Here is a 24,562-nt window from a genome sequence, read left to right on the forward strand (position 1 = left end):
ATGTGTAGGTATATGTCAATGTATGGGCCACTAAACGAATCATTTTAGAAACACCAAAAATAGCACCCAGCAATGGTTTTAATCATGATCAATTTACTGTACATTTTACAAAAATGTATTTATAATTCAGTCTTTATCATAAGACAGAGAAATGTCATACAGTTGCATGTTAACTGTATTGCCAGAAGGGGGCAATATTCATCTTAATCTGAAATTTCAGCTAGTGAAGACACAAAACACTGAACACTTCAGCATTATTTCATCTGTCAATTTCTTCTCCGTTCCCCCTTGGGGAGAGGCGTCACAGAGCGGTCACCCCGCCTTCCGCACCACTGTTAACGTTAGACATGGCCAAGCTCGTGTCACAGGAGCGCTTCTGGTACTTTTTCTTCACGCAAACGACACTGACCACGGTGATGACCAGCATGACAGCCAGCACGGACAGAGAGGCGGCCAGAGCCGTGGTCATGGCATCCCCGGGAGAGCCCCTGGACTGACACCTGTCCCCCCAATACCACCAGTCACCACCAACTGCACACCTGGAGGGAGAGGGAGATGGTGGGGAGGGAAGGATGGAGGGGGGGAGGGGAGGAGTGGAGGAAGATCACGAGGGGTGGGGTGGTGGTGGGGGGGGGGGGTGGTATTTAAAGACTCGGTGCACGTTTACACAGAGAGCGGGGGACTAGGTTCCTACTGAGGGAGTAATCACACATTGCACAGTGGGTGGGCAGAAATAGACCAAGAGTTAGATACAAAACACTCGTTCTGTTCTCTGTCTGTGTCTGTGTCTGTGTCTGTGTGTGTGTGTGTGTGTGTGTGTGTGTGTGTGTGTGTGTGTGTGTGTGTGTGTGTGTGTGTGTGTGTGTGTGTGTGTGTGTGTGTGTGTGTGTGTGTGTGTGAGGCGGGGGTGGGGGCTTTCCCATGTGTTTACATTTGTGTGCGTTTGTGTACATGTGTGGGAGAGTGAAAACAGTAGATTGACAACGGGATTTCAGTACCTGCAAACTGCCTTCCCGCCGTACACCACACAGATACCCTCGTTCTGACATTCAACATTGGTGCAGGGATTGGTGGGTGGTGGAACCACCGTGGTTGGGCGTGTGGTCACCGTGCTGACAGGAGGCATCTCCGTGGTAACAGGTGGCACAGTGGAAGAGGGCAGAGGTTGGGTGTCTACGAGATTGGACACATCTGGATGGGGGGAGATGAGGGGGGGTGGGTGGTAATGAGAGGCAATCAAGGGAGCAGATGGAATCATGGTAAAGTATGTGGAGACAATGGATCAGGATTACACAGAGGACTACTGAGAAGAGGCTGGTCAATGCTGCAATCGCTGTCTTGTTGCTTGGAGTACAGTCCCCTTAAGAGGAGTACATCTAATGAACACGGGCAGGGTAGGCACCGAGGAAGTGAATCAATTCGTCATGGCCATGCAGCGAATGCACAGAGGAGCTCTTAATGCCTTTTCCCGTGACCTCTGATTTCAGTTTGTTTTTTGGCTTTCCTCACCCTCCATGGTGAGGAGGAAGATGGCATCTCCTCCCTTGATGAAGTCTCTGCTCTTGGCTCTGCCGTGGGTGAGGTAGACGGGGGTCCCGGCCCCAGGCCCCCGGTGGTACACGCTGCCATCCTCCTCCCTCACCTCCGTGCCCACCTTCCGGGGATCATCCCAGAAAAACATGCCCTCTAGTAATGGGCATAGAAACGGGAATTGAATTGTCTGATCAAACACACCAGTATAACATCATTACTAAGCCATAATAGTGCCTAAATGAGCAGTTCCTCCGAGTTCAGTAATGTGTCGTTGAGGTGTGAAGTTTTAATTGAATAACATATTGGTCAATCAAAGAGGATCCTATTCCCCGCTCCCCCCCCCCCCCCCGACCTGGGGTCTTCTGCAGTGGGTCGGTGGTGACGCTCCGCTGGTTGGACATGCGCTTCTGGATGTGGGGGTTCTGATCCATCAGCATCATGGTCATCTGTTTCCATTGACACGGCCACGTCAGGCCCGTGTCCCCTGGCCGGGCCACCAGGTGTGCGTAAGCGGAGAGCTCGCCACGGTAGCCCTCTTTCCCACTGGGATAAAGGCCCATCTGGAAGGTGTAGCCCTCCCTGGAGGTGAAGGGGGGGCTGTAGATGGCCGTGTTGTGAGGGGTGGTCTCCATCACCTTGGTGAAGTTGGTCACCCTCCACACGTGCTCGGGGCAGGTGGTCTCCGAGAGGTTGACGTCGTCCAGGGAAAGGCCGCCCGGGGGGGGGTCGCCGGCGACCTTGGTGCCCTCGAAGACCACGCGGAACTTCTTGGTCACGTTCAGACTGACGTGGTGAACCTGCCACAGCTCCTGTGGGGGGCCTGGGAGAGAGAGGGGGGTGAGGGGGAGAGAGGGAAGAGAGAGGGAGAGAGAGAGAGAGAGAGGTCAATGGGATCAGGACGTGGGGGAAAATAACTAGATGCTACAAACTGGAAAGTGCTGATAAACTGCTTAAAGGAGACAGAAGGGAACCAGACTGAAACTGGGGCAGTCTCCTTTGTACCTTGACCAGAGGGCTAGGTATGTGACATACAGTAAAACACACTTGAATCCCCCCCGAGGCCTCTGACAGAGCTGTGATATGCTACTGTAGGAGGAGATGTGGGCCACATTACCATCTATGGCCTGGATGAAACGGAGGACTCCATCAGGATTGGCTGGGTCGTACTCCCGGACCCAGATCTTCAGCTGGTGGTTGCCGCCCCCGCTGTTGTAGAAGAAGAACTGCAGACACTGGAAGCCTCTCTTGGGGTAGAGCAGTCTGGACTCCAGCAGAGCCCGGTCCCCTGGGTTAGCTGTACCCATGCTGAGGTGCATGAAATAGCCTGCGTCTGTGGACGGTGATGAACAGTATCAGCACTCCTATGTGCTTTGCAGAACAAAGTGTGCTAATCATGGTCTACAATCTCCATTTATGATGAAAGCCTTGTGGATATGGATCTAGCAGAGTAGTTAGGGCAAAGGCACTGTAGATAATGGTGTCTTGGGAGGTTTTTCAGTCCAGGCCGAAGGGGAGCTCACCGGAGCAGCGGCCCAGGTTGGAGTAGTCTGTGTCGGGTCCGCCTGCAGCCTGGGTCACCCTGGTCCAGTCAGCCTGATCCCCTTTTCCCTGGATCATCCCACAGATGTTCTCCCTCTCAAAATCACACGAGTCCAGGAAGGTGGAAGAGCAGGCTGGATCAATGGTGCACACAGACAGAAAGGCACACACACACACACACACACACACACAAACAGCTCAACAGTTTTACAGAGAAAACTTTGCCCTGCAGTAAGGCCTCTTTATGTGCCCATATGCTTTGATTCTGTCTCCAACTCTCAGTGAGGCTTTCTATTATCTTTATGTACATCTCAGTCTCGTAAAAAGGACTTGTTGAAGCCAGTGCCTGGCGTTCATCAAAGCCATCAAAGCCAGGTTCCCGCATGGTCCTTACTGCAATTGTAGAGGCGGTGGAGCTTGAGCAGGTCGTTGTCGCTGAACTCCATGCGCTGGCCGATGACCTCGCTAAAGGCCGGGATCTTGGTGACGATGGTGGGTTCTGTGCCGTTCCGGAAGGCAGTCTTGCTGTAGTGCATCATGGAGCCGTAGTCGTAAGGCACGCCCAGAGAGCTGGATGTGGTGTCGTTGTACGTGTTGAAGTTGTGCTCCTTGCCTGTGGAAGTCCATGGTCAGCTTGCTAGTGATTTTCAACGCGACCCAGCTTGTTGAATATGAACTGCAGCAATACTGTATTGTATAAATTTGCATTACATCAGTCTGTTGCCTGCCCTCTGCCCTTCAATAATTTCAGAGAATAAGCATATTATTCTGATGCTGCAGGCTGTTTTTGGTTTTGAAACATTGTTGCCTTGGCGATGAGACCCAGTACACAGCATAATATGTACAGCCTACTCCTGCTGGCATTGCTGCTAGCCCTTTCACACGTAGGTTCTAAATTCCTTGACTGGTCCCCCAGAGTGAGTTTTTTATGCGCGTGAGTTTGGATCAATCTCCACGTTCCAGAAATTGATTATGACGCATTAAAATCGAATTGCTATACAATTTAAGTATTTATCGGTTCGCATTTTCCATTGACCTAGTTTGCACCCCGTATTAGTGACGAATACTCCATTCATTGGTTGTTTTGTTTATCCACCTTCTCATTACGTATTTCTTCCGCTTCAGGGGACTGGCGGAAACCTTCAAAGTAGATATTTTGGCTATTATTCTGGTGACTGAAGTATTTGTATAACTCAAATTATACCACCCATATAGTTTGCACGATACTGAGATGAAAGCATGAACTGTTGTATTTCACGAGGTGATGTTTTTGCCAAACTAGCTAGCTCGTAGTGTAGTAAAGAGTCAATCAACAAGTTAGCTGTTGCTAATTTACTAGGCTATGTTACGTTGTTTGTGTGGTCGGATTATAACGAATACAAAATAATTTGGATACATCCAGTCAGTCTAATTTGATTTCTATTCATCGTTTTGTTTTCTCTAGCTGGCTTCCATCTCGTAAACCTTCTGAGTTGGCAACGCAGCCAGTGTTCACAAAATAAGTTACTGGATGGAAGCCAGCTAAACGAAAACAAAACGATACATTACAATCCTAGTAATACGCTAGACTGACTAGATGCACTTGCATTACTTTGTTATAATCCTACTACACAAACTACGTAACATAGCCAAGTAAATTAGCAGCAACTGTTGATCGTCAACCAAATTGAGCTATACTGTAGGCGAGACTGGAACATGACTCCCAGACACCTCGGCGAAAGGCGATCAAGCAAGCTCATGCTGCTTGGATACCTTCAAACCTATTTGGTTGGCTTCAATTTATCTGGGAAACTTTTCTGGTGAGTAGATTATTTATACCCACAAAATATACACATACCTGTGGCATGATATTGAGACGAAAGCATGACCTGTGGTTGTTTTCCACTATCTGATGTTTTTGCTAGCTAGCTCGTAGTAAAGGGTATTATTCAGGTAACTAGCGATTACTAACTTGCCATGTTTAGTCCAATTAAAGCAAACACAATAATTCAGACATCCATTCTATATTGATGGCTATGTTTTGTGATCTCTTGCTACCATCTACTGTCATTAATTTCCGTGTTGATAGAAAATGTATTCCTCATTTATTGTCAGGCCACAGTTCAAGCAAAAATGAGAGGCAAGTGTAATTTGTTTGGAAAATCTGGGCTAGGGCTAGTTGATGGACGACATGTAGAATAAACCAGACTTTATGCTTATTCAATCTAACAACCTATTGAAATGACAAGACGGCAATGTATGACTGTAATGTTTCATACTGTAATGAAACGCACCACTTGTCATACCACTTGATTGCCTGCTGTTGACCGTTTTCTATATCTTGAACATCTCCCTATAATTTTACAGGTGAATGTTGGCCCGCACAGGCCCCGTTCCAAGAAACAGAACATGACAGCACTGCTGTACAAATTGTCCACGTATAGTACATGGCCTTCTCTCAGGTGTCGAGCAAGTACGGTCAGCACAAAGTGACCATTCCTTGCTGAACATCAACGAGACCGTCAAACACCTAATTCCTTGATGTACCAGCAGCATGTTTATTTTTTTGCAAAGGCTGAAAGCCCATCTCCCATCCCACACCCTCACCACATTGCATAGAGGGACTGTAGAGAGCATCCCAAGGAGCTGCATCACGGCCTGCAGAGGACAGTGAGGACAGCTGAGAAGATAGTCAGGATCTCTCTGCCCTCCCTCACAAACATCTATACCAAATGCTGCATCCCCAAACCCACACGCATTGTGGACAAACCCATGCACCCCACACGCTCCTGTACATCATCAAACTCAATATTTTTGCATATTGCTGCTACCTCAATAACTGATGTCCATGTATTATGGTATTAGTATGTTATGTTTACATTCAGTTTCCCTTGCACTAGCTTACTTGTTTACATTCACAGTATCCCCACTTCTTGGTGTTTTGAGGCATTTGTCACAAATTTCATCTTGTCTTATTGGACCAATTTTATTGACCTAATTCCACACAGTTGTTGTAGTTGTCTAGGTTATGTCTAGGTCCTGGAAGAACGTTGTTTTGTTTCATTGTGTACTGTAAGTATATGATGACAATAAATACCAGTTGACTTGTCATGACAACAGATCCAGAAATCCCAAGCCCTTCATGATCCTGGATGTCCATAGTGGATCCTGTGTAAAGGATCATGTCCTAAACATAGCCAGTACATCACACAACTCAAACATGCTGTACCTTTTTGCCGATATGTTGACGGAAGCTTTGCCTACCCGTACACAGTGTCAAGGTTTTAAATCATTTTGATGTGATATTTTTTATAGCTGTGTGCTAATGATATTCATTGATATGTAACGTGACAATGACGAGATTGTACCCTTTCCTGGACATGTAATTAGCTACCTGAAATGAGTAAAAGGATACGTGTTAAAAATTAAGAAACGTGTTGGTGTGGGATTTTTAACTTATTAAAATATTTATTAAAATAACTTAGTACTGTCATTACTGTTCCGATTTTTAAATATTCACACAGGTGAATCCACAGTGAATTGATATGATATATTATCGTAGTGTAGCTTTCGAGAAGCTAACTTGGCTAATGACGATAATGTAGGCTGCCATGTTTTTTGTTTTGATCAGTACTCTGCATTGTGGGTGTCAAATGGTCAACGAGATGACCTACTCTTCTCACGAGAAAATACTGAGGTGTACGGGGTCAAGGGGTACATCATCAAGGGTCATATTTGTTGCCGGAAGACAAAAAAATCAAAGATGGCCTCTAGTAGCTCAAAACGAGACGAAAGACAGACGAATGTCAGATGTTTTAGATGCATATTTGTGAACGTATATCTATTATTTCGATCTCTGGTTGGTTGTACAATAGTAAAATCTGTTGAAAGCGATAGCCAAGTCAAGGAAAACGGATAATATTATGGTTTACTAGGTGGCGTGAGTAAAGCGTGAGTTATTTTTGGTTAGCTGTTAGCTAACATTAGCTAAACTAAATTGTTTGAACGTTTTCTTATGGATAATAAAGGTAAACTTTCTCAAAATATACAGTAAATTGAGATTCATGTTTATAACATACGCGTAGGCTAATGCTGAAGAGTTTATTGTTACGTAATAAGCCAAACTGGACATTCTAAAGGACGCGTTCCAACACACCGGTGTGTTGGTACGCTCCAGGGACCAGCCAGGACTCAACACACCGGTGTGTTCGTACGCGTCAAAGGGCTAGTATGCCTACATGCCAAAACAAGAAAGACCAGCAATGTGGGTGATATTGAAAATGAGTACATAGTATATCGGAACTATATTGTATTTGTCTGGAATTACATGGTGTATGAACAAACGCATAGCTACCTAGCGACCAGATAAATACGTCAGACAGGTCATTTGATGAGCAAGCAGAACTTCTGTAACAGCACCAGCAGAACTGGATGCTTGCTTTTGCATTCTCAGCTACAGTGCTTCTCAATCAAGTGGTGTACCCAGGAGAGGAAGTTTCTAAAGGGTTGAGAGAGAGAGTAATCGGGACACTACCCTCAGAAATGCGATCCCACATGATAGTCACGTAGTCGTCGCGGTCCGAACGTGACTGCTCATGCCAGAATCCCAGAGCGTGAAGGAACTCGTGTTCTATAGTGGCGATGCGGTCGCAATTCGTCCCAATGGATAACCTCTGCTTCCCCACACGCCTGTTCCCCACCGAAGAGAAACATCTAAGGATAAAACGAAAAGAACAGAAACGAACATCTTTACGACATCAAACAGAATCCTGGTTCTCCTTAATACGAGCCCTTCCTACTCCAGGGATTATTCTACACATTATGCTGTGCGTTTAGACACTCAAACACTTTTCAAAACACCTTGGGTCTAACACCATTAATTAGACAAACACCGTGAGAACGGTGTTTCAAACACCGTCCTCATTAGGGCTTACCCGCCTCCTTTAAAGATTGAAATGTAGTTCTGCTCTCCCTCCCATGGTTTGAAGTCGATACAGGTTTTCATTCGGTACTGCTCAAAGGCCTTCAGAATCACTCCTTTTGCATTGATCTCTGCAAAGCAAAAATTATTTACAATAGCCTATATTCGTGTGTTTATGTAGACTCTACTCTCATTTCGTATTTTGACACCTCGGAACAAAACATGTGAGGGCCTACAGCGCAAACACAGTTGCTGCTGTTAATGGCTAACCGACGGTAACCCACTCCATTTAGATGAATGTAAAGATTAAAGCTCCAGTCACTGCAGCGCAGTCTACTGTAGTCTTACCCAAGTCGTCCTCCATGTAGTAAGGAACGGTCTTTGGCCATCTGTACTCGTCTCCTATGATGGAGTTGCGGCCTTGTCTCTGCAGAGGCAATATACATATAAGGCAATAAAAAAGTGCATATCCAGTACACTGAATAGCCTGCTACAATTCGGAATAGCCGAATTGTAGCAATTTTCTCAACCGTTCACTATATGTTAAACGAAGGGCATTAATATTTAATAGATCTGCACAAGTGCCTGAGAAAGACACTGCGGATGAAAAATTGCATAATTTGTTTTGAAGGGAAACGGGAATATATATATTTTTTATACATTTACGGTATTTTTAATCACCTACCTCATCAAGAACAATATCTCCCTCCACCAAATCAAGGCCTGCAGCTGTGTAGAGATCAACTTACACTTTAAGTGAATTATTGAAAAACAGGGAACGAGACCAATCTACAATCATCATCACGAACCTTCATTGATGTCAAATATGTCTTCTCCACCGTCCACATCATAGTCTGTGGAGCAGCAATAATTACAATCTGACTGTTTTCGCATCGTATTGCATCTATGAACATCATAGAACACATAAGTAATCATACTCAATCTTAAACAAAATATTGAAAAACAAGAAATGTCCCTTACCTAATACTTTAGGTGTAGGCTTAACAAGAGAGGAAGTGAGTAACATCCACATTAACATTTGATGGTGACAAAGTTAACAATCATTGGTACTGTAAACACACACATCTTTATCTTGAAGTATCTCCATTTCTTCAATCTAACTGACAAGAAAAAAATTGGTGAAGTAACATCTTACCAGACAAGATATATTTCCACATAACAGGCAGAACATGTGAAAGATAAACACGCGTGTTCTTCTTCTTCCCATCCTTGTGTCCCTGTGCCCAGCACTTTGAAACACAGCCCTTGACCCACAACAGCTATTCATAAAAGTGTTTTTTTGGAACGGTTTACAGCTCAAATAGATCGAAGTACATGCAATTTCTGATAATGGGAGCTGTAAAGGATTGGACATGTGAATAAACCTAAGGCCGATTGAACTGGGTGTTAATTATACAGACCTGCACTGATACAGGTGAGGACAACCACACACATCGTTGCACAATCACAGTCAGACACACTTCAGGTACAGATACTGTCAATTGGGTTTTATTTAGAAAAACAAGAACGATACAAAATCATTAAGAAGTCTTGCCTCTCCCATCGTTATTGTAAATCGGATAGAGCGAAAGAGAGAGATAAGTGTTAATAACTACCAACGCAACAGGAGGTCACACAACAAGGTGTGAGAAACATCAAGCATAAGTTTCAACAAATCGTGTTTTTTGCATAACAATCAGAGCATGTACCACTGCACATGACCCCAAACACCCAATGGAACCCCCCCCCCCCCCCCCCCTCCCCTCAAGTGTCTCCTATGACAATACACACACCAGAGGGTTGTCTGCCTCCTGTGACCTTTCTGGACTTAACCCTGTTCGGTTCATTCGTCTTTGATAGCCTGTCAATATTTGGTAAAGTCCTGGTCACAGGAGGAAGGTAACACTCTGATGTGCACCAATGTTGTGAGATTGTCATTACACATTGTTGCTGGTGATTGTTGCTGGTGACCTTTCTGGACATCCTAAAGGAGAAGGCAGAGTAGTTACTGATCACTCACTTTCAAGGTCAGGTCTTTTCTCCAGATGTTGCGTTGGCAATAGGCCTGCTGGTGTTGTATGTGGTGTATGTTTTGCTTTGGCGACAACAGACTATCAGTAGCTTGTCAGGAAAATTACCCCAACTAACATAACGGAAGGACAATATTTGGAGATTCCTAAGAACACAGTTGGCTACCTAATGTTTGGCTTACTTCTGATCAATGTCCTTTAAATGTGCCTAAGTAGAGAGAAGTGAGAAGTTTGTGTGAATTTCTACTGCGTAGGTGAACTGAGACAGGTCAGTTAGATGTTTCAAGTACGTTGATCTGTCTGGCTAGATGCATTCGACGACATCTAAAGGTCTTTTCAGCAGGGGTCCGTTCTACGGAGGGCAGTTTATATAGCTCAAGGTCTCATGATCCAACCCAGGCTGGGCAGCACAGATTGCTGAATAGCACGGTAAAGATGACTCTCCTCATCCTCCGACACATTCTAGAAAAGAACACAATACATTTCAAACAGAGAGCATAAATCGGCAATCCATGGCCTCATTGTGTTCACCACCACCTACACAAGTACGACTTTGCATCATTGTTGGCGTTGTCAATAGTCGACAATACACGACATGTATCCACTGTGTTTCCCTGAAAGATGAAAGATTGGCTCACCACATAGTTGTCATAGCTGAACCGGTGACGCAAGGCCAGGTGACCTATGAGGTTGCGGCTGTGGTATCTGGTATCCCCCCAGGCTGTTCTCACACAGATAGGACACACCTGGAAGAGAGGGGGGGGACTACTGAGGGGGACTACAGGTGACATCCGGTCGTCCTTGGATTTCATCTGTGACCCAAGCAGGACTCCAGTGTGTTGTGTCATTGTGGTTCAGTCAGTGTTGTTGTTGTGGCTCACTGCTAGCCTTACCCTGGGAGAGCTTTCTCCTCTGTGGCAGCTCAAGCAATGCTGGACCAGTGCCATGTCTGTCAGGGCCTGCAGGGGGCAGTATGGACAGGTGTACGCCCCCCCCTGCCCCAGAGGAATCAATTCTGGCCTGGATGGGGCCGCACAGAACAAAGGTTAACATCTCAAACTTAAAGAATTTTAGATCCATATGGATTCTTGTTGAGTGTGAGTTTTTAGTTAGGTTGGGTAGGCAGTTCAGATCAAATCCCCAAACAAAAGTTTATAATATTTTCATAATAGTTCCAAGATGAGCACAGCCATCCCAGTGAATCATGACCAGACCATAACATTCAAGCAATACAATTTTAACAAGAAGCGCTTTTAAGAATCTTTCATAATTTAGGAAATTGATTTATACCAACTCAGAAAATAAAGTTTTGCGTAAGAATGACAATGCACACAATGCTTGTAAATCAGAATTAGCAACAGATAACACCTCCACAGGCTTAAACTGGGACAAAAGTTAGGTCCAACCAATCAAACCAAACTGTCAGCTTAATGTAAACCCTGATCAGTGTAGTGATGTCATATCTGGGGACTCTGCTGATTGGTTATTGATATTCTGATGGACACAGCTTTATTCTATTTAGGGCTGAGGTCTGTGAGAGGGGCCTAATGAAGCTGAACTGATCCAGTCTCAGGTCGGGCCCCTGCACTCACCTCCACTGACCGTGGGGACGCAGTAACTCTGCCTGATTAGTCATTACGACACACAGCCAGATCCAAGCTTCCACCACCTCCACTTGATTCAGAGAGCTACAGCCTTTTGACCCTCCTCATGTGGTGCTGCGCACCCAACTAATACAATCTAACTCACAAAACTGTAAATTCTATAACCTTAAAAACACTGTAATCCCCATCCTAAAACGATTCTCCTCGTTAAGGCCTTTAACCAACAAAACAAGCGACCGTTAATGTCAGTTAGGCTACTGTTTGTGTACAGGTCCATCGAGGAGCATCCTGGTGCGGTTCTAGTCTGTAGAGATTGGCTGAGCAGGTACTGCATGCTGTGTATACTTGCCATGTCCTGTGCATGGGGTCTATGGTTCCAGCGCCGGTCTCCTGGGGTGTCGTGGGGGGCAGAGGAGCTGGGGGGGGAAGGGTGGCTGGCAGGGGTGTGCTAATAGAGATGCCGTACTCCTCCTGGTACTTCTTACATTTTTTGTAGTGATTCCTCAACTTGCTGAGAAATTTCTGAGGAAGGTTTAGTGTCGCGTTAGGACAACAACAAATTGCGTTGTGAGTGTCAAATTAAAATGTTGTTGTAATTATGTATGCAGTAGGCTTAAAAGGTTTATCCTTAAGTTGAACATGATCAGAATTCTGTTTTGCATGTTTCTTGCTTTCCGGTATCTGGTCAGCTTTTCAGTTTCACTATAAACAGCCTGCCAGCGGACTTGATAGGGGAATTCTAACCAAGAGAGAATTCCCGTAAATAGTTCCTCTACAGAAAACCAGAAAAGAAGGAGGAAAACATCGCCCCCCTCAGGTTGTACAATAAAAAAGGTTTAAAAAAGGGAGGGTTCAACATACTGTAGGCTGGTCAGGATTTGATCAGAATGAGAACCACACACGCGTGAGAATGTCGATAGCAGATCCCACCTGTGATGTGTGGGGTGCAGACAGCCTCTCACCTGAGCACCACAGGACCTGCACCTCCCCTGTCTCTCCCTCATCTTCTGCATGATGTCCCCTGCTCTCTTCTCCGTCTCTGACACGGGGCCCCTACACATGGGACAGTGGGGCCCCCGGGCCCTCACAGCTGAGCGGAAACATTCACGACAGAAGCTGGAATGGTCATCATGAGACACTTTAGACCCAGAACACACCCAGACCCAGAAAGCTTATCACTGGAAGGCACAATGTGCATAATCAACATTATGTATTGTAATCGTCATGGAATTTCACTATTTGGATGTTACATTCGGTAGGAGATACATGTCATGAAAATGAAAACCAAATGAAAAGAAGATGAAAATGTGTTTGTTGTGGAAATCCGTGACTTGAGCTGTTTGAACATTTGACTTCAGCACTCCCACAACTCCCTAGCCTATGTTTGGAGCACGGTACTCACACATGCTTGCAGCACTTGGTTCTAATGGGGGTTTTCAGGACTTCCTGGCATATTGGACAGTCAAAGTCCTCTTCCTCCTCCTCCACTCCGCCTGGCCAGCTGGCCAGAGGCGACTCCACAGCCCGTCCAGCCCTCCCTGGATCACACACACTTACCATGGGTTCTCGACGCAACAGACCTGGAGACAGATAACAGGAGGGTGGGGCGGGGCAGATGCTACTTTGTTAAGGCTCAGAACGAGGTCGAGTTCGGACTCAGATCCTATTCAATCGTGAGTATGTACACATATCAATATTGGATGGATGTCGATGGACACCAGTGGAAGGCTTGTATTCCCTGGGATTTAATGCCAGAGGATCAAGAATGAGTTATTAGCGAATTTCCTAGGATGATTTTGAGCTAGGTCTTAAATGTTGTGGCAGCTTGTGTGTGGTTGGCCAGCTGAACCAGGTAATTTAGAATGTTTCTTCTAGTGATTTCCTTGAGTCATGCACAACACACATTATCTCTGTTCTCTGTGGCCTCTGTCTAAGAGTCGGCTCTATTACCGGAACGCCATGATAACGTAGAACGCTATAATGAGAACGCTTCTGAGACGTCCATAAGTCACATTTTATCTGAAATGACGACTCTGACTGAAGTAAAAACGTCATAGGCGCAGCTCCCATGTACCATTTCAAGCAACATACTGTGTGTGTCATGTCAGACATATACTTCCTTTCTTCCTTATGTCACCTTGCCCTTGAGCAGGAAACACAACCGTGCAGAATTATTCATTTGATGGAAATGTTGTGTTATTCTCCATTGGTATACCACAAAAACCTGCAACCTCCTTTAACAACTTAAATACATGGGCTGTCATGCTTCCTCCGAAAAAATTTTAATATCCAAAAATGACTTACCACCTGTAAAACGTTTCCAGTCGGTACAAAATCTCACTTGTGGTATTTCCGTCTGGTTCAACAGAGCTCAGCAGAGCAGTGAAGTCAACAAAGAAACCCACACCTAGACACTGACTAGCAGACTTGGTTTAAGGTTCATTTTCAGTTTCACTTTGAATGGAAATCACCAAAAGTTCTTGCGAAAATAACACCAGCCCTTTAATGACACCCTTTCAACTTATTGTAGGCCAATACAGGTTGAGCTAAACAACCACCAGTTTGTCCTTATCAAATGGCTAGCGATCCCATTTCAGAAGTAGGCCTAAGTCATAAAGCCTTTCAAAAATGACAAAACACAGTTTCATTCATTCAATATACTGTATTCCGATGTATTGTGATGTTAACTGACATCATCACCAACTTCATGTGTTCATCAAGTTTAGTTCTCATCCCCATTAGTGAGAGAGCATGCACGTATGTTCTCATCCCCATTAGTGAGAGAGCATGCACGTATGTTCTCATCCCCATTAGTGAGAGAGCATGCACGTATGCTCCAGCTTCTGATTCCACATGGGCCAAAGGTGAGTGATCAACTTCTCACGCCACCAGAGCTCTCATTGCCAGTCATTCAATATTTATTCACTGGCCCCCGAGATGAAGAAACCATCCAGTTCTGGAGTCAATATGGCATTCATCAGAGATATTGAACTCATCTTTATTAATAACAGCTCCATATAGCCTTCCCTACTGTGAGGATCTAACTCAGCAGAGCTTAACACGCTTTCTACCCCAGCAGGAAACCTACGTGTTCATTCTACCTATTGATCTCAAGACCAGCGGTGGGTCGTTGGTTGGTTCATGTCCCATTCATTTTCATATTTGCATGCATGTTAAAAAAGACGAGCCTGCCATTCCCTGTGCTTCACCTCGGTCACGCTGTGCTGTTGCCACTGGGGCAGTCATCAGTCCAGCACGCCATGTGACTCACCGCTGTGCCCATTAGGAACAGTGATCTTGAGGTGAGTCCACACTGTGTCCGTGAAGGTGGGGAGGTAGTCAGTGAACTGATGGGCAAATCTGGAGAGGTTGAGGGAGGTGGGGGGGATAATGGGCTGAATAATCACAGTATTGCTGTTTTTTTTTATATGTAAATGGGTGCCTTACTGTACCTTTGCAAATCCTTAATGTGAGTTAAAAAGTAAGATTCCCAGATTCAGGATTCCAGAACATCATGTGCAATTCTTTCGGATGCTTTTTTGCAATTGACTATGCATTGGAAGGTTTTAATATCCTGAGGGATCAAAATGTCACAGAGCACATGTGTGCCCTGATCGTCCTTCTTCTCTCACCAAGGCACCTTTAATACCTGAAGAGATGTGGCCAGAGGGAGGATCAGAGTGAGGAGGCTCGTTCAAACACAGGACGGTCGGAGAAGAGAGAAGTACTTCATTAGGCGCCCCAGTAGTCATGCGACAGATGCTACGGGAAGGGATTACATTTTTCATGCTTATGAGGAAAAAGATGATTTATCACGTGCAACTCTGAATGTGAAAAAGGCCCATGGCTGTTTGTCTGGTGTAAGGACGTTTATTTTTGAGTTGGTGTACTGACTGGCAAAAGAGACATTTTCAGTCCTGTGTTGTTATGTCCACCAATACAGTATAATTGCACCTAATGTAGGACAACAAGACTAATTCAAATGGATTGACTGTGCCACACTGAACACATAACAAGAGATAAAGAAAAGGAAAATTCTTGTGAAGGCAAATTGAGAGCCTCTTTGAAAAGCATGTGAGTCAATTACCCAAACCTGATCTATATGACTGCTCTTCTCCACCCAGAAAAAGACAACATACCCCCTTCAATTAGGGGGTATGTTGGGTTGTAATCAATATTACAAAGGCTGCTTAACTGCGTAATCAATATGGAAGATGACTGCCTGGCGTGCCTCAGTCCAGCTAATGCAGTGGAACCCAAATGCCAATCAGACCACTTCACTTTCAGTAGCCAAGCAGTTGGGTTTGTTTCACATCGATCAGACCATACATGTGAGGACGAGGGGAGGCAGCCGAGGAGAGAGAGAGAGAGAGGGAGGGAGAGAGGGAGAGAGAGAGACAGAGACCGAGAGAGAGATGAGGAGAAATATACAAGAACTAGAGAGGGTACAATTTCTGGGGAAATTGTAGGGTGTGCTTGCTTGCGTCGGTTGGACAGGGGTCCGTTTTTTAATGACATTTTTACAACTGATATTTCTGTATTTTATATAAAAATGCATACTTATTATTTATAAAGATGACATAGATTTAAAAGCATTTTTTTTTGCTGCTCATTTACAACTGAAAATACGAGTGAAGTGTAGAATGAAATGGATGTCTTCTCATTTCCCCAAGAGGCAAGAGGCAGCCTCATCGTTGAATCAAAACGAATACATTTGGCAGACCGGTGTACAAATTGACCTAATCTCTATGACTTAAACGTCCTTTTAAGTTTTTCCCTTCTCGTGATATTTTCATGCATTTAGCCTACTCATTGCATTCATTCATTGATAAAGAACCCCCTTTGAAGATTATTCTACGACGTTACCCGGCAGTAGAAGATGGAATCGCGATTCAAACAGTACCATCTGCTAACTGAAAATATGCCCCCCAAAACGTAAATAAGCTTGACATTTATTTAGTGGAAAATCGCTCATTCATAAAAAGCTCACTGGTAGCGATCATTGTCAGTAACAACGCAAAATGCGATATAGCCCTGTGTGGAGAAGCTGCCCCGGTAAATTGTACTACTACGGTACAGTAGTAGTACAGACTAGACTACTGCTGTGTTCGTCTTGGTAGCGATTGCGTTGGTTGAATTGGATTTAACGTTCCGTTGTACGGTTTAGGCTGAAATTAATTATTTTCATGAACAGATTGACAAAGTTTAGGCTGTGGCAATGAAGTTCAGGTTAGTAGTTAGATAGACTTTTGATTTAAGTAAGGGGAGTGCCGAACATGTTCTGTCGCCGTTTGACTTCCTACAGCTGTGTAAATGTTTTTGTAGTGTCTCGCGTAGGCTACAGCGTTGCAGTGATACACTGGATTGAAACCACAGGTAATGATAATTTCACCCACAAATCGTTTACTTGTAATCTAATGTCATAATAAATCCTACAACGAAAATGTATATGTGAGGAATGTTTATTTTAACGATTGAAAAGAGATACATCATAGACCACTGTAGTATGTGTTTGCCGGGCAACACAGGCTAATGTCATGATGCTAATATTTCAGTGAAATAGTAGACTACTGTTTCCGAAAGTAGATGTACTTCCTTAATAATATCATCTTATATTGTACATTACACATCACAATTGTGTGTCATATCACAAAGTAAAATGAGTAAATAGTTATCACCCTGGCCTCTTTGCTTGTGGCGTTCCTGCAGCTGCCTTGCAGTAAAGCTATAGTTAGCCTAGCTATCCCCCAAGTTAACAGATGCGAAACGAATGTACATTACACATCACAATTGTGTGTCATATCACAAAGTAAAATGAGTAAATAGTTATCACCCTGGCCTCTTTGCTTGTGGCGTTCCTGCAGCTGCCTTGCAGTAAAGCTATAGTTAGCCTAGCTATCCCCCAAGTTAACAGATGCGAAACGAATGTTCTGCTACAGTTAGTCACGCGTGTTTTCGTGACGTTAGTGACGTAGTGACGTTAGTAACGTCAGTGACTGTGGCTAGCAAATTAGCCACCGTTAGCTTCACTTTTCGCCACAAAAACTTAACTTAAGCCCAAACCATGCAACGGAACGTAAATTCCAATAGAAGCAACGCAATCGCTACCAAGACGAACCTTTTGACACCGCCGTTGTGTATGTAGGCCAAATATTGACTGAGTTTTAGGGGGGCGAAAATAAACAATAAATAATATATATGTGAGAGAACAAAGGTTGTGCTCTCGCCGAAGGCTTGAGCACACCCAAAAAGAGAAGGGAGGACAGTAGCTCTGAGAGAAAAGTAGGGTTTTCATCCCATATTCACAAGGCCCTGTTCCAAAGAGCACCCTGCAGGACGCACAGCACACAAAGTGTTTCATTAGTCCTCGTTACAGTGATATCAAATCCAAATCAATAAAGGATCCCCCAACTCACATGCTCCTTTGACATGAAGACAGCTTTATTCTATAAAGGAATAGCAAGAAGGCTTGGTATCTGGGGAATACGATGTATTCCCAGAAGACCAGGAGACCTTGGGGGGTATTTTAACTAGACAGAGTAAGGATTTATGTTTCGTTTTTTCTTGCCAATTAAAGCCTTTAAAGAGGTTAGGACATAATTATTTTCCGTGCTGCATTTATTCGACCCTGTTATTGAATCATGTTGCAAAGTACATCGAGCCCTTGGTAAGAGAAGACAAATGCTACAGGCCAGCTGGGAACGTTACCAGTCTAATGTAGGATGTAGGTGGTTGTAATGTCAACACAAACCATGACCCCCTAATCTGCATACTCATGATTTGCCACACTGTTTTATAGTTGAAGCGACCTCCAACCACACAACTTGTACATTTCTGAAGGAAATAGGATTTGTTAGGTTTTATGATATCTGACTTTTACAATTAATTCTACTCCTGAATTGCAACCCTCAGAAAATCCTCCTCAGAAACATGCCACAGGGGCTGCTGTGATTGAAAAATCAATTGTGCTCGGCTTACAAATTAAAGAAAGTTGTATGTGCTATTGAGGAAACGCCTAATTGATTGTCTGTGGTGAATTGCCCTGTTCACAGCAGGATAACAATTTAATTCATGGCTGAGCATCTTGCCAAACCTACACTTGATGGGTCATAGAGTTTACAAAAAGATACTGCAGAAGCATCACACACTTTAATTCACGAACACACAGCGCCAGAGCCCTACCCTGCCCTGCTTGAACGCTACGTGACTACAGTATGGAACTACAGATTAAAGATGCTTGATGTGCCAAATTGAGAATCATCATTTCATGTGTCGATCTGGTTCTGGTTCTGAAAATATAAAAGGATTGCAAATGCTTGGGCTAAGGGACTGTGCCTCATGCAGTTCTTTTTCGTAGTCTTTGTGGATTCAGATGTCCTTTGATGTTATGTGAGAATATATAAATACAACATTATGGGCCATGTCCTCTACATGTATGAACCAGTAAGTACAGTGGGTTTTGATGTCTATTGAGATATGTGAGGAACATTTTTTAACAAAGGACTATTTGATTTCCTAGTCAAACCCCACATTACGTTTTACATGTGATAAAATGCACACAGAACGTTTTTTTTTTGTATATTTAAACAGACACGATAAACTTGTATTAACGTATTCTGTTTGAAATCTTTCTCCCAACTTTACTGTTCTTTGAAATAAATCTCAAGTGTCTTCATCTTGCTTGTGGCACTGACTTGCACTGCCAAAACATGTTTGAGACGTTGGTAAGTGAACATTTGCTCTGACGACTATTAGACAGATCAATCAAAAGATATGTCAAAGTTTTCACAGTAACATCCCTGACAAAGCCCATATTATTGGACCTGATGGAGACTAAATGGATTCTGAACAAACATAACAGAAAAACCGTGTCTCACACTTGCTAACGGAAACATCCTTATTTCTGATCGCTTGCACCAGAAGCAGGATGAGATGCTTTAGATTTGATCGAATGAGGGTCCTTTTAGAAACAAAATGACATGTTTTTATTCTTAACACCCCATTACCTTACGGGGGAGTGGTGCATCAGTGGACCTCTTAAAGGAGGGACATGAATATCCCCTGGTGCCTGGGTCTGCCCTGGATCAGGTACACAGCAAATGAGTACACTGTAAACCCAGATTTTGTTTCTAATTAAACTTACGAGTAATCATTACTTATACTTTTATGTTTAGTTAAAACCTGCTATCTTTACTAAACAACATTAGTTGTTTGTACTATTTAGCTGAAAGATTCATTGCACTAATCATGTTTAGCAGAGATAACTTGGTATGTTTACTTTTATAAGAAAGGGGAGGGGGCTAATTCAAAAACCTGCCTGGTCACGTGACAAGACCAACGTCTAACGTGCGTCCAAGAGGCTCTACACTTTGCGGGAAGAGCACAGGCATCGGCAGCAGACCGTATCCAAGAAAGCAACCTTACTCCAAGTGGAATGGTTAGTATGTAAAATAACTACTGTAGCCTAGTTATCTTTTTGGGAATTTTTAATACCCAAAAGCTTGCAGATAATTTGTTGACGCAGCTTTTATTTCCGTCTAATTCGTTATTCCGTTATTGTTTGAACCTGTGCATGGTGTTAATACATGCTTATGCTAACACTAGCTAGCTAGCTACTCAAAAAGTGTCAGCTGAATGTTAAAGTTAACTTAGTGTTAACAGTCTGAGGACGGCTCACATACCGGCGAGTTTGCTCGACTGTATCATTTATAAAATAGTCATTTTACGCAATAGAAAAGCGATTCAACCGCTGTCGGGGCAAATTAGCAGTCGCTGTGGAGGTGTTTACGTTGTGGACACCCACAGTTGCTTGCAGCGCATTAATTCACTCGACCCATCCTTGGCCGCTCTCTTTTTCCCTCTCACTCTCAGGCCGGCTACACACTGGCTGCGTCGCGTGAGCGTGTCAGCTGCGTGGCGTGTCCGTTTATATTTAGGCTTCCATGTTAAAAGGTTAGAGCTTACACACTGCCTGCTAGAAATAGGACCGACGGCTAAATAAAAGAGGAAAAGATGTTTATATGTCATTTTGACACGAATACATATTAATAAATGGCATGTTGATGTTTGAAAGTCTCGAGGTTTTGACATAAATGCAGATATATGAATGTAATTTAAAAAAAATAGTAATAAATAATTATCGATTTTCATAATATTGCACCTGTCAATACAGAATTGTCTCCAGGAGCGAGGCTCAACCACTCGCTGTTGTGGTTGGAAAAATAGTCTCAAGCATAAAATGGCAAATTATAGAACAAAGCGTAGGCAATCAGGATGCCTTGATGTTGCAGTAAATGCAGGTAAGCGGGGAAGGCATTCATTAGGACAACCAGCTAACAAGCGCATCAAGAAGGCAAACAAAGGTGAAATCAACTACTTGCCCAACTTTCCAGATGGATTTGATCAGGCAGCCCTGGAGGGTGCCTGTAAAGACTTGGTTGATGAAATGCAGAAGAGAACACCAAATGGACCTCTTGTGAAACAGAAGATGGATCAGACATTTGCTCTGAGAAGAAAAGAGGTAGTGGAGTCGGAACCTGCCATAAGCACGATGGTGAAACGCTGGCCTGCCCTTTTCACTGAAGATCAAGTATGTTTAAGAAAGAGAACATAACAAATAATTATCTTTCTATTATTATATAATGTGTCTAGATGTATATTTCTCTTGTCCTCTTTAAGGAAAGCATTGGTATTTTTAATTTGGGGCATGATGTTTTTCATTTAAACATCAACATTTCAAATCATATAAAAAGGACATTCATGGATGTTTTTCAGGACAGCACTACTTTGCAGATGGCTTTGCTGCCTTGTATAGTTCAGTTGATCTAAATTCAGTTTTTTTTTTGTTCTATGTATTTTTCAGGTGTTCATGGAGTTCAGCAGGATTGTGGGCAAGAACCTCAAGCAGGAATTCTATGAGAGCATCGACCGGCACAGTCCTCGTCTCCTCGAGTTATTTCGATCCAAGAGAGGGAATGTTGGACAGTTGTTGACACAGATTTCACAACAGACTAATGTAATGGCATTGTTTTTCTCAGGTTTTGTATAAACATCATATCACAATGCTCATATTAGTTGTATAATTCAATCCAAACATTGCTTGGCTTGTTTAAGCTTTCTTAGAGATCATTATTTGTTTTTCATTTTAGCTATCTAACTTGTGGTACTGTGTTTAATTCCCAAAAGACTACAGAGCCAACTGCGATCCGGACACAGGTGCTCAGAGGGCTTCCTATCATCCTTGGGGACAACCCCACAGACTTCTTCAAAGCAGGCTTTGTAAGTAAGCACTTGCTTTCTTATAATTTTTAATATTGTTTATTTTTCACCATGACACTCTTCTATTGATTAAAGTTGTTTTTCAAATGAGAGGTATAATGTAATGATTGTGCTCTTCTGTTTTTCTTTATTTAGGAATCTGATGATGACGATTCTTTTCGTGACCTTGACATTGGGATACTTCTCATTGAGCGTGAAAGTGCTGTGCTCACATCTTCCCAGCATCTCAGTCCAGCCTCGTTGAAAATCATCATTGAGGGAGAAGTCGTGATGGACAACATTCAAGATCTGCCAAAAGCAATGTGCATTCTGTTTGGACTCATGTATGCACTCCATCTTAACTACCCCAAGACTATGAAGCTCACATTTCAGTTCATCCAACAGGTATTACTCTTGTTAGGCCACACTGACCTAAAGCCGAAGCTACAGACTTTGAAAAATCAGCTCGCTATGTAAAGAGATGTCAAGTTTACTGTAAGAAGCTGTTGACAAAACTTTTTTTCTTACCTGTGGGGTAAACCTTTTTACTTTCTGTAAAACAAGTGGACGAACAGACACGCGTAAAACGCAGACACACACACACACAGACACGTACAACACCCACACACAACACACACAGACACGTACAACACCCACACACAACACACACAAACAACACTGACACACCTACACACCTTTAAATGCTGTAGGAAGCGTGCTGAAGGATGTGACTTGTGTGAAAATTAAAACTGAGAGGAGTTGTAGCAGAAAGACATAGGACATTATTGTTTCAGTTCTTCACCAATTTACTTAGATGGAATTAGATATTGTTCTGATATGATAGTCTGTTGGTTCATGCTCTGGCCTCCCTTCATTTAGGCAGATGAATCAGATCCTGTTTGCGTTTTCTTGTACATTTGAGTGGGGGTTTCTTGTCAATTTTGTTTTGTTAATGGATTTACCACTTTAATCTCAGGGGACATCCATGTTTTTTTCCTGTAAATTTGTGACATATTCAACACCTACACACGGACAACGCCCACGGACAACACACACACGGACAACACCCACACACAACACAGACACGGACAACAGCCACACGGACAACAGCCACACGGACACACCCACACACAACACACACACGGACACACCCACACACAACACACACACGGACAACACCCACACACAACACAGACACGGACAACAGCCACACGGACAACAGCCACACGGACACACCCACACACAACACACACACGGACAACACCCACACACATACACACAACACACACGGACAACACCCACACACACACACAACACACACGGACAACACCCACACACAACACAGACATGGACAACACACACATACACACACATACGGACAACACACACACTGACAACACCCACACGGACAACACACACAACAGAGACACGGACAACACACACAACACAGACACGGAAAACAGCCACACGGACACAGACAACACCCACACACACACACAACACAGACACGGACAACACACAAACACATACAACACCCACACACATAATTGTTTTTTAATTTATTTGAAATTACCTTTTTCAGATGAATCATTTCAGGGTGGATGTGTTAATGTTGACCTGATGTTAAGTTTGTCATAAGAAGATTGGCTGTGTTTGGCCATTTTTCTAAAAAATAAAATGCATTGGAGCATTTAGAGGTGTTTTTTGTTTTCATCCAATTAATTGAAACAATGTTTTATAACATACTTAAAAACAAATCAAAAGCTAATTAAATTAGAGGAAAATACAATAATTGTGTTAAATGATGAGTAGCAATAACAAGTCATAATAGCTAGTTTTATCTAATGATTTTGAATACACACTACTAATAAATATAAATACTAAACTTAAGGTTCCACGTTAATACAGCTCAACATGTTTAGTTTCAGCTTGTGTAAAAGCTTAAGGTTCCATGCTAATACAACGCAACATGTTTAGTTTCAGCTTGTGTAAAAGCTTAAGGTTCCATGCTAATACAACGCAACATGTTTAGTTTCAGCTTGTGTAAAAGCTTAAGGTTCCATGCTAATACAACGCAACATGTTTAGTTTCAGCTTGTGTAAAAACTTAAGGTTCCATGCTAATACAACGCAACATGTTTAGTATCAGCTTGTGTAAAAACTAAAGTGGGATAGGGCAACGGGTTTCCACGCGATTTGCGAGTAAAGTCAACTAATTCGGGTTTACAGTGTAGCATTTCTCAAAAAGCCCTGGTTATTTCGAACCGCCTGCCTTTGGCTGTTTTTGTTCAGCAGATGAAGGTGCTGAGTACAACATGCTCTCACAATGAAAAATGACAGAAAGCTGCTTGACGGATACAAACTAAATTCTCGTGGAAACCAAATCAGAGTGAAACTGTCTTTAATTACAGACATTTGTGCATTTTGGTGATTCCTCTACCAGTTTGCTTATTTTTCTGGTATCTCACCTAATAAATAATAGAAATACTTGTGGGAAAAGCATGTCCAGTACACTGAAATTATAGCTTCATTATGGCTCCTGGTCAAATACTCTTGCAATGAACAAGGTACATATTTGTTGTAGGGCCCTGAGGGTCTTATCATGTGATGGAAGCATAGGTGAGGATTCCATTTTGCCACAGGGCAAGCTTGGTATCTCGTAGCCCATAGTACCACTAAAGACATGATGTTCCAAACATT

The 24,562-nt window shown here is 43.3% G+C and overlaps 3 protein-coding genes across 3 annotated transcripts; 1 reads left to right on the top strand and 2 right to left on the bottom strand.

The window, feature by feature from the left end:
• Positions 1–60: 60 nt before the first annotated feature.
• Positions 61–9,197, bottom strand: mep1bb (meprin A subunit beta b). The gene is made up of 14 exons (XM_062482094.1): positions 9,129–9,197; positions 8,954–8,972; positions 8,782–8,826; positions 8,658–8,701; positions 8,321–8,399; positions 7,986–8,103; positions 7,586–7,764; positions 3,467–3,685; positions 3,054–3,206; positions 2,648–2,863; positions 1,886–2,353; positions 1,510–1,686; positions 999–1,191; positions 61–539 (listed from the first exon to the last, which is right to left on the bottom strand). Exons 1-14 carry the CDS (start codon positions 9,162–9,164, stop codon positions 302–304), a joined length of 2,184 nt encoding a protein of 727 aa, XP_062338078.1. The 5' UTR covers positions 9,165–9,197; the 3' UTR covers positions 61–301.
• A 379-nt stretch (positions 9,198–9,576) lies between these two features.
• On the bottom strand, positions 9,577–11,834 carry LOC134036448 (E3 ubiquitin-protein ligase RNF114-like). Its single transcript, XM_062481410.1, has 3 exons — positions 10,896–11,834; positions 10,641–10,748; positions 9,577–10,464 (listed from the first exon to the last, which is right to left on the bottom strand). The coding sequence occupies exons 1-3, from the start codon at positions 10,947–10,949 to the stop codon at positions 10,378–10,380; spliced, it is 249 nt and encodes an 82-aa protein (XP_062337394.1). The 5' UTR covers positions 10,950–11,834; the 3' UTR covers positions 9,577–10,377.
• An 8,130-nt stretch (positions 11,835–19,964) lies between these two features.
• Positions 19,965–23,555, top strand: LOC134037091 (uncharacterized). The gene is made up of 5 exons (XM_062482400.1): positions 19,965–20,043; positions 20,999–21,195; positions 21,469–21,621; positions 21,792–21,884; positions 22,020–23,555. The coding sequence occupies exons 2-5, from the start codon at positions 21,052–21,054 to the stop codon at positions 22,338–22,340; spliced, it is 711 nt and encodes a 236-aa protein (XP_062338384.1). The 5' UTR covers positions 19,965–20,043; positions 20,999–21,051; the 3' UTR covers positions 22,341–23,555.
• Positions 23,556–24,562: the final 1,007 nt, after the last annotated feature.

The sequence above is a fragment of the Osmerus eperlanus genome, chromosome 16, assembly GCF_963692335.1.
Source record: "Osmerus eperlanus chromosome 16, fOsmEpe2.1, whole genome shotgun sequence".
Classification (NCBI taxonomy): domain Eukaryota; kingdom Metazoa; phylum Chordata; class Actinopteri; order Osmeriformes; family Osmeridae; genus Osmerus; species Osmerus eperlanus.

Bases quoted from the DNA above. Each gene is read 5' to 3' on its own strand.
- mep1bb (XM_062482094.1), bottom strand. From the start codon at position 9,164: ATGTTCTGCCTGTTATGTGGAAATATATCTTGTCTG. The intron at 8,104-8,320 runs GTAAGACTACAG...TTTGCTTTGCAG, and splicing joins CTACATGGAGGACGACTTGG to AGATCAATGCAAAAGGAGTG. The intron at 7,765-7,985 runs GTAAGCCCTAAT...TTTTATCCTTAG, and splicing joins TCAATCTTTAAAGGAGGCGG to ATGTTTCTCTTCGGTGGGGA.
- LOC134037091 (XM_062482400.1), top strand. From the start codon at position 21,052: ATGCAGAAGAGAACACCAAATGGACCTCTTGTGAAACAGAAGATGGAT. The intron at 21,622-21,791 runs GTAATGGCATTG...AATTCCCAAAAG, and splicing joins AGATTTCACAACAGACTAAT to ACTACAGAGCCAACTGCGAT. The intron at 21,885-22,019 runs GTAAGTAAGCAC...TTCTTTATTTAG, and splicing joins ACTTCTTCAAAGCAGGCTTT to GAATCTGATGATGACGATTC.
- LOC134036448 (XM_062481410.1), bottom strand. From the start codon at position 10,949: ATGGCACTGGTCCAGCATTGCTTGAGCTGCCACAGAGGAGAAAGCTCT. The intron at 10,749-10,895 runs GTAAGGCTAGCA...CCTCTCTTCCAG, and splicing joins GAGGAGAAAGCTCTCCCAGG to GTGTGTCCTATCTGTGTGAG. The intron at 10,465-10,640 runs GTGAGCCAATCT...GTTCTTTTCTAG, and splicing joins TCAGCTATGACAACTATGTG to AATGTGTCGGAGGATGAGGA.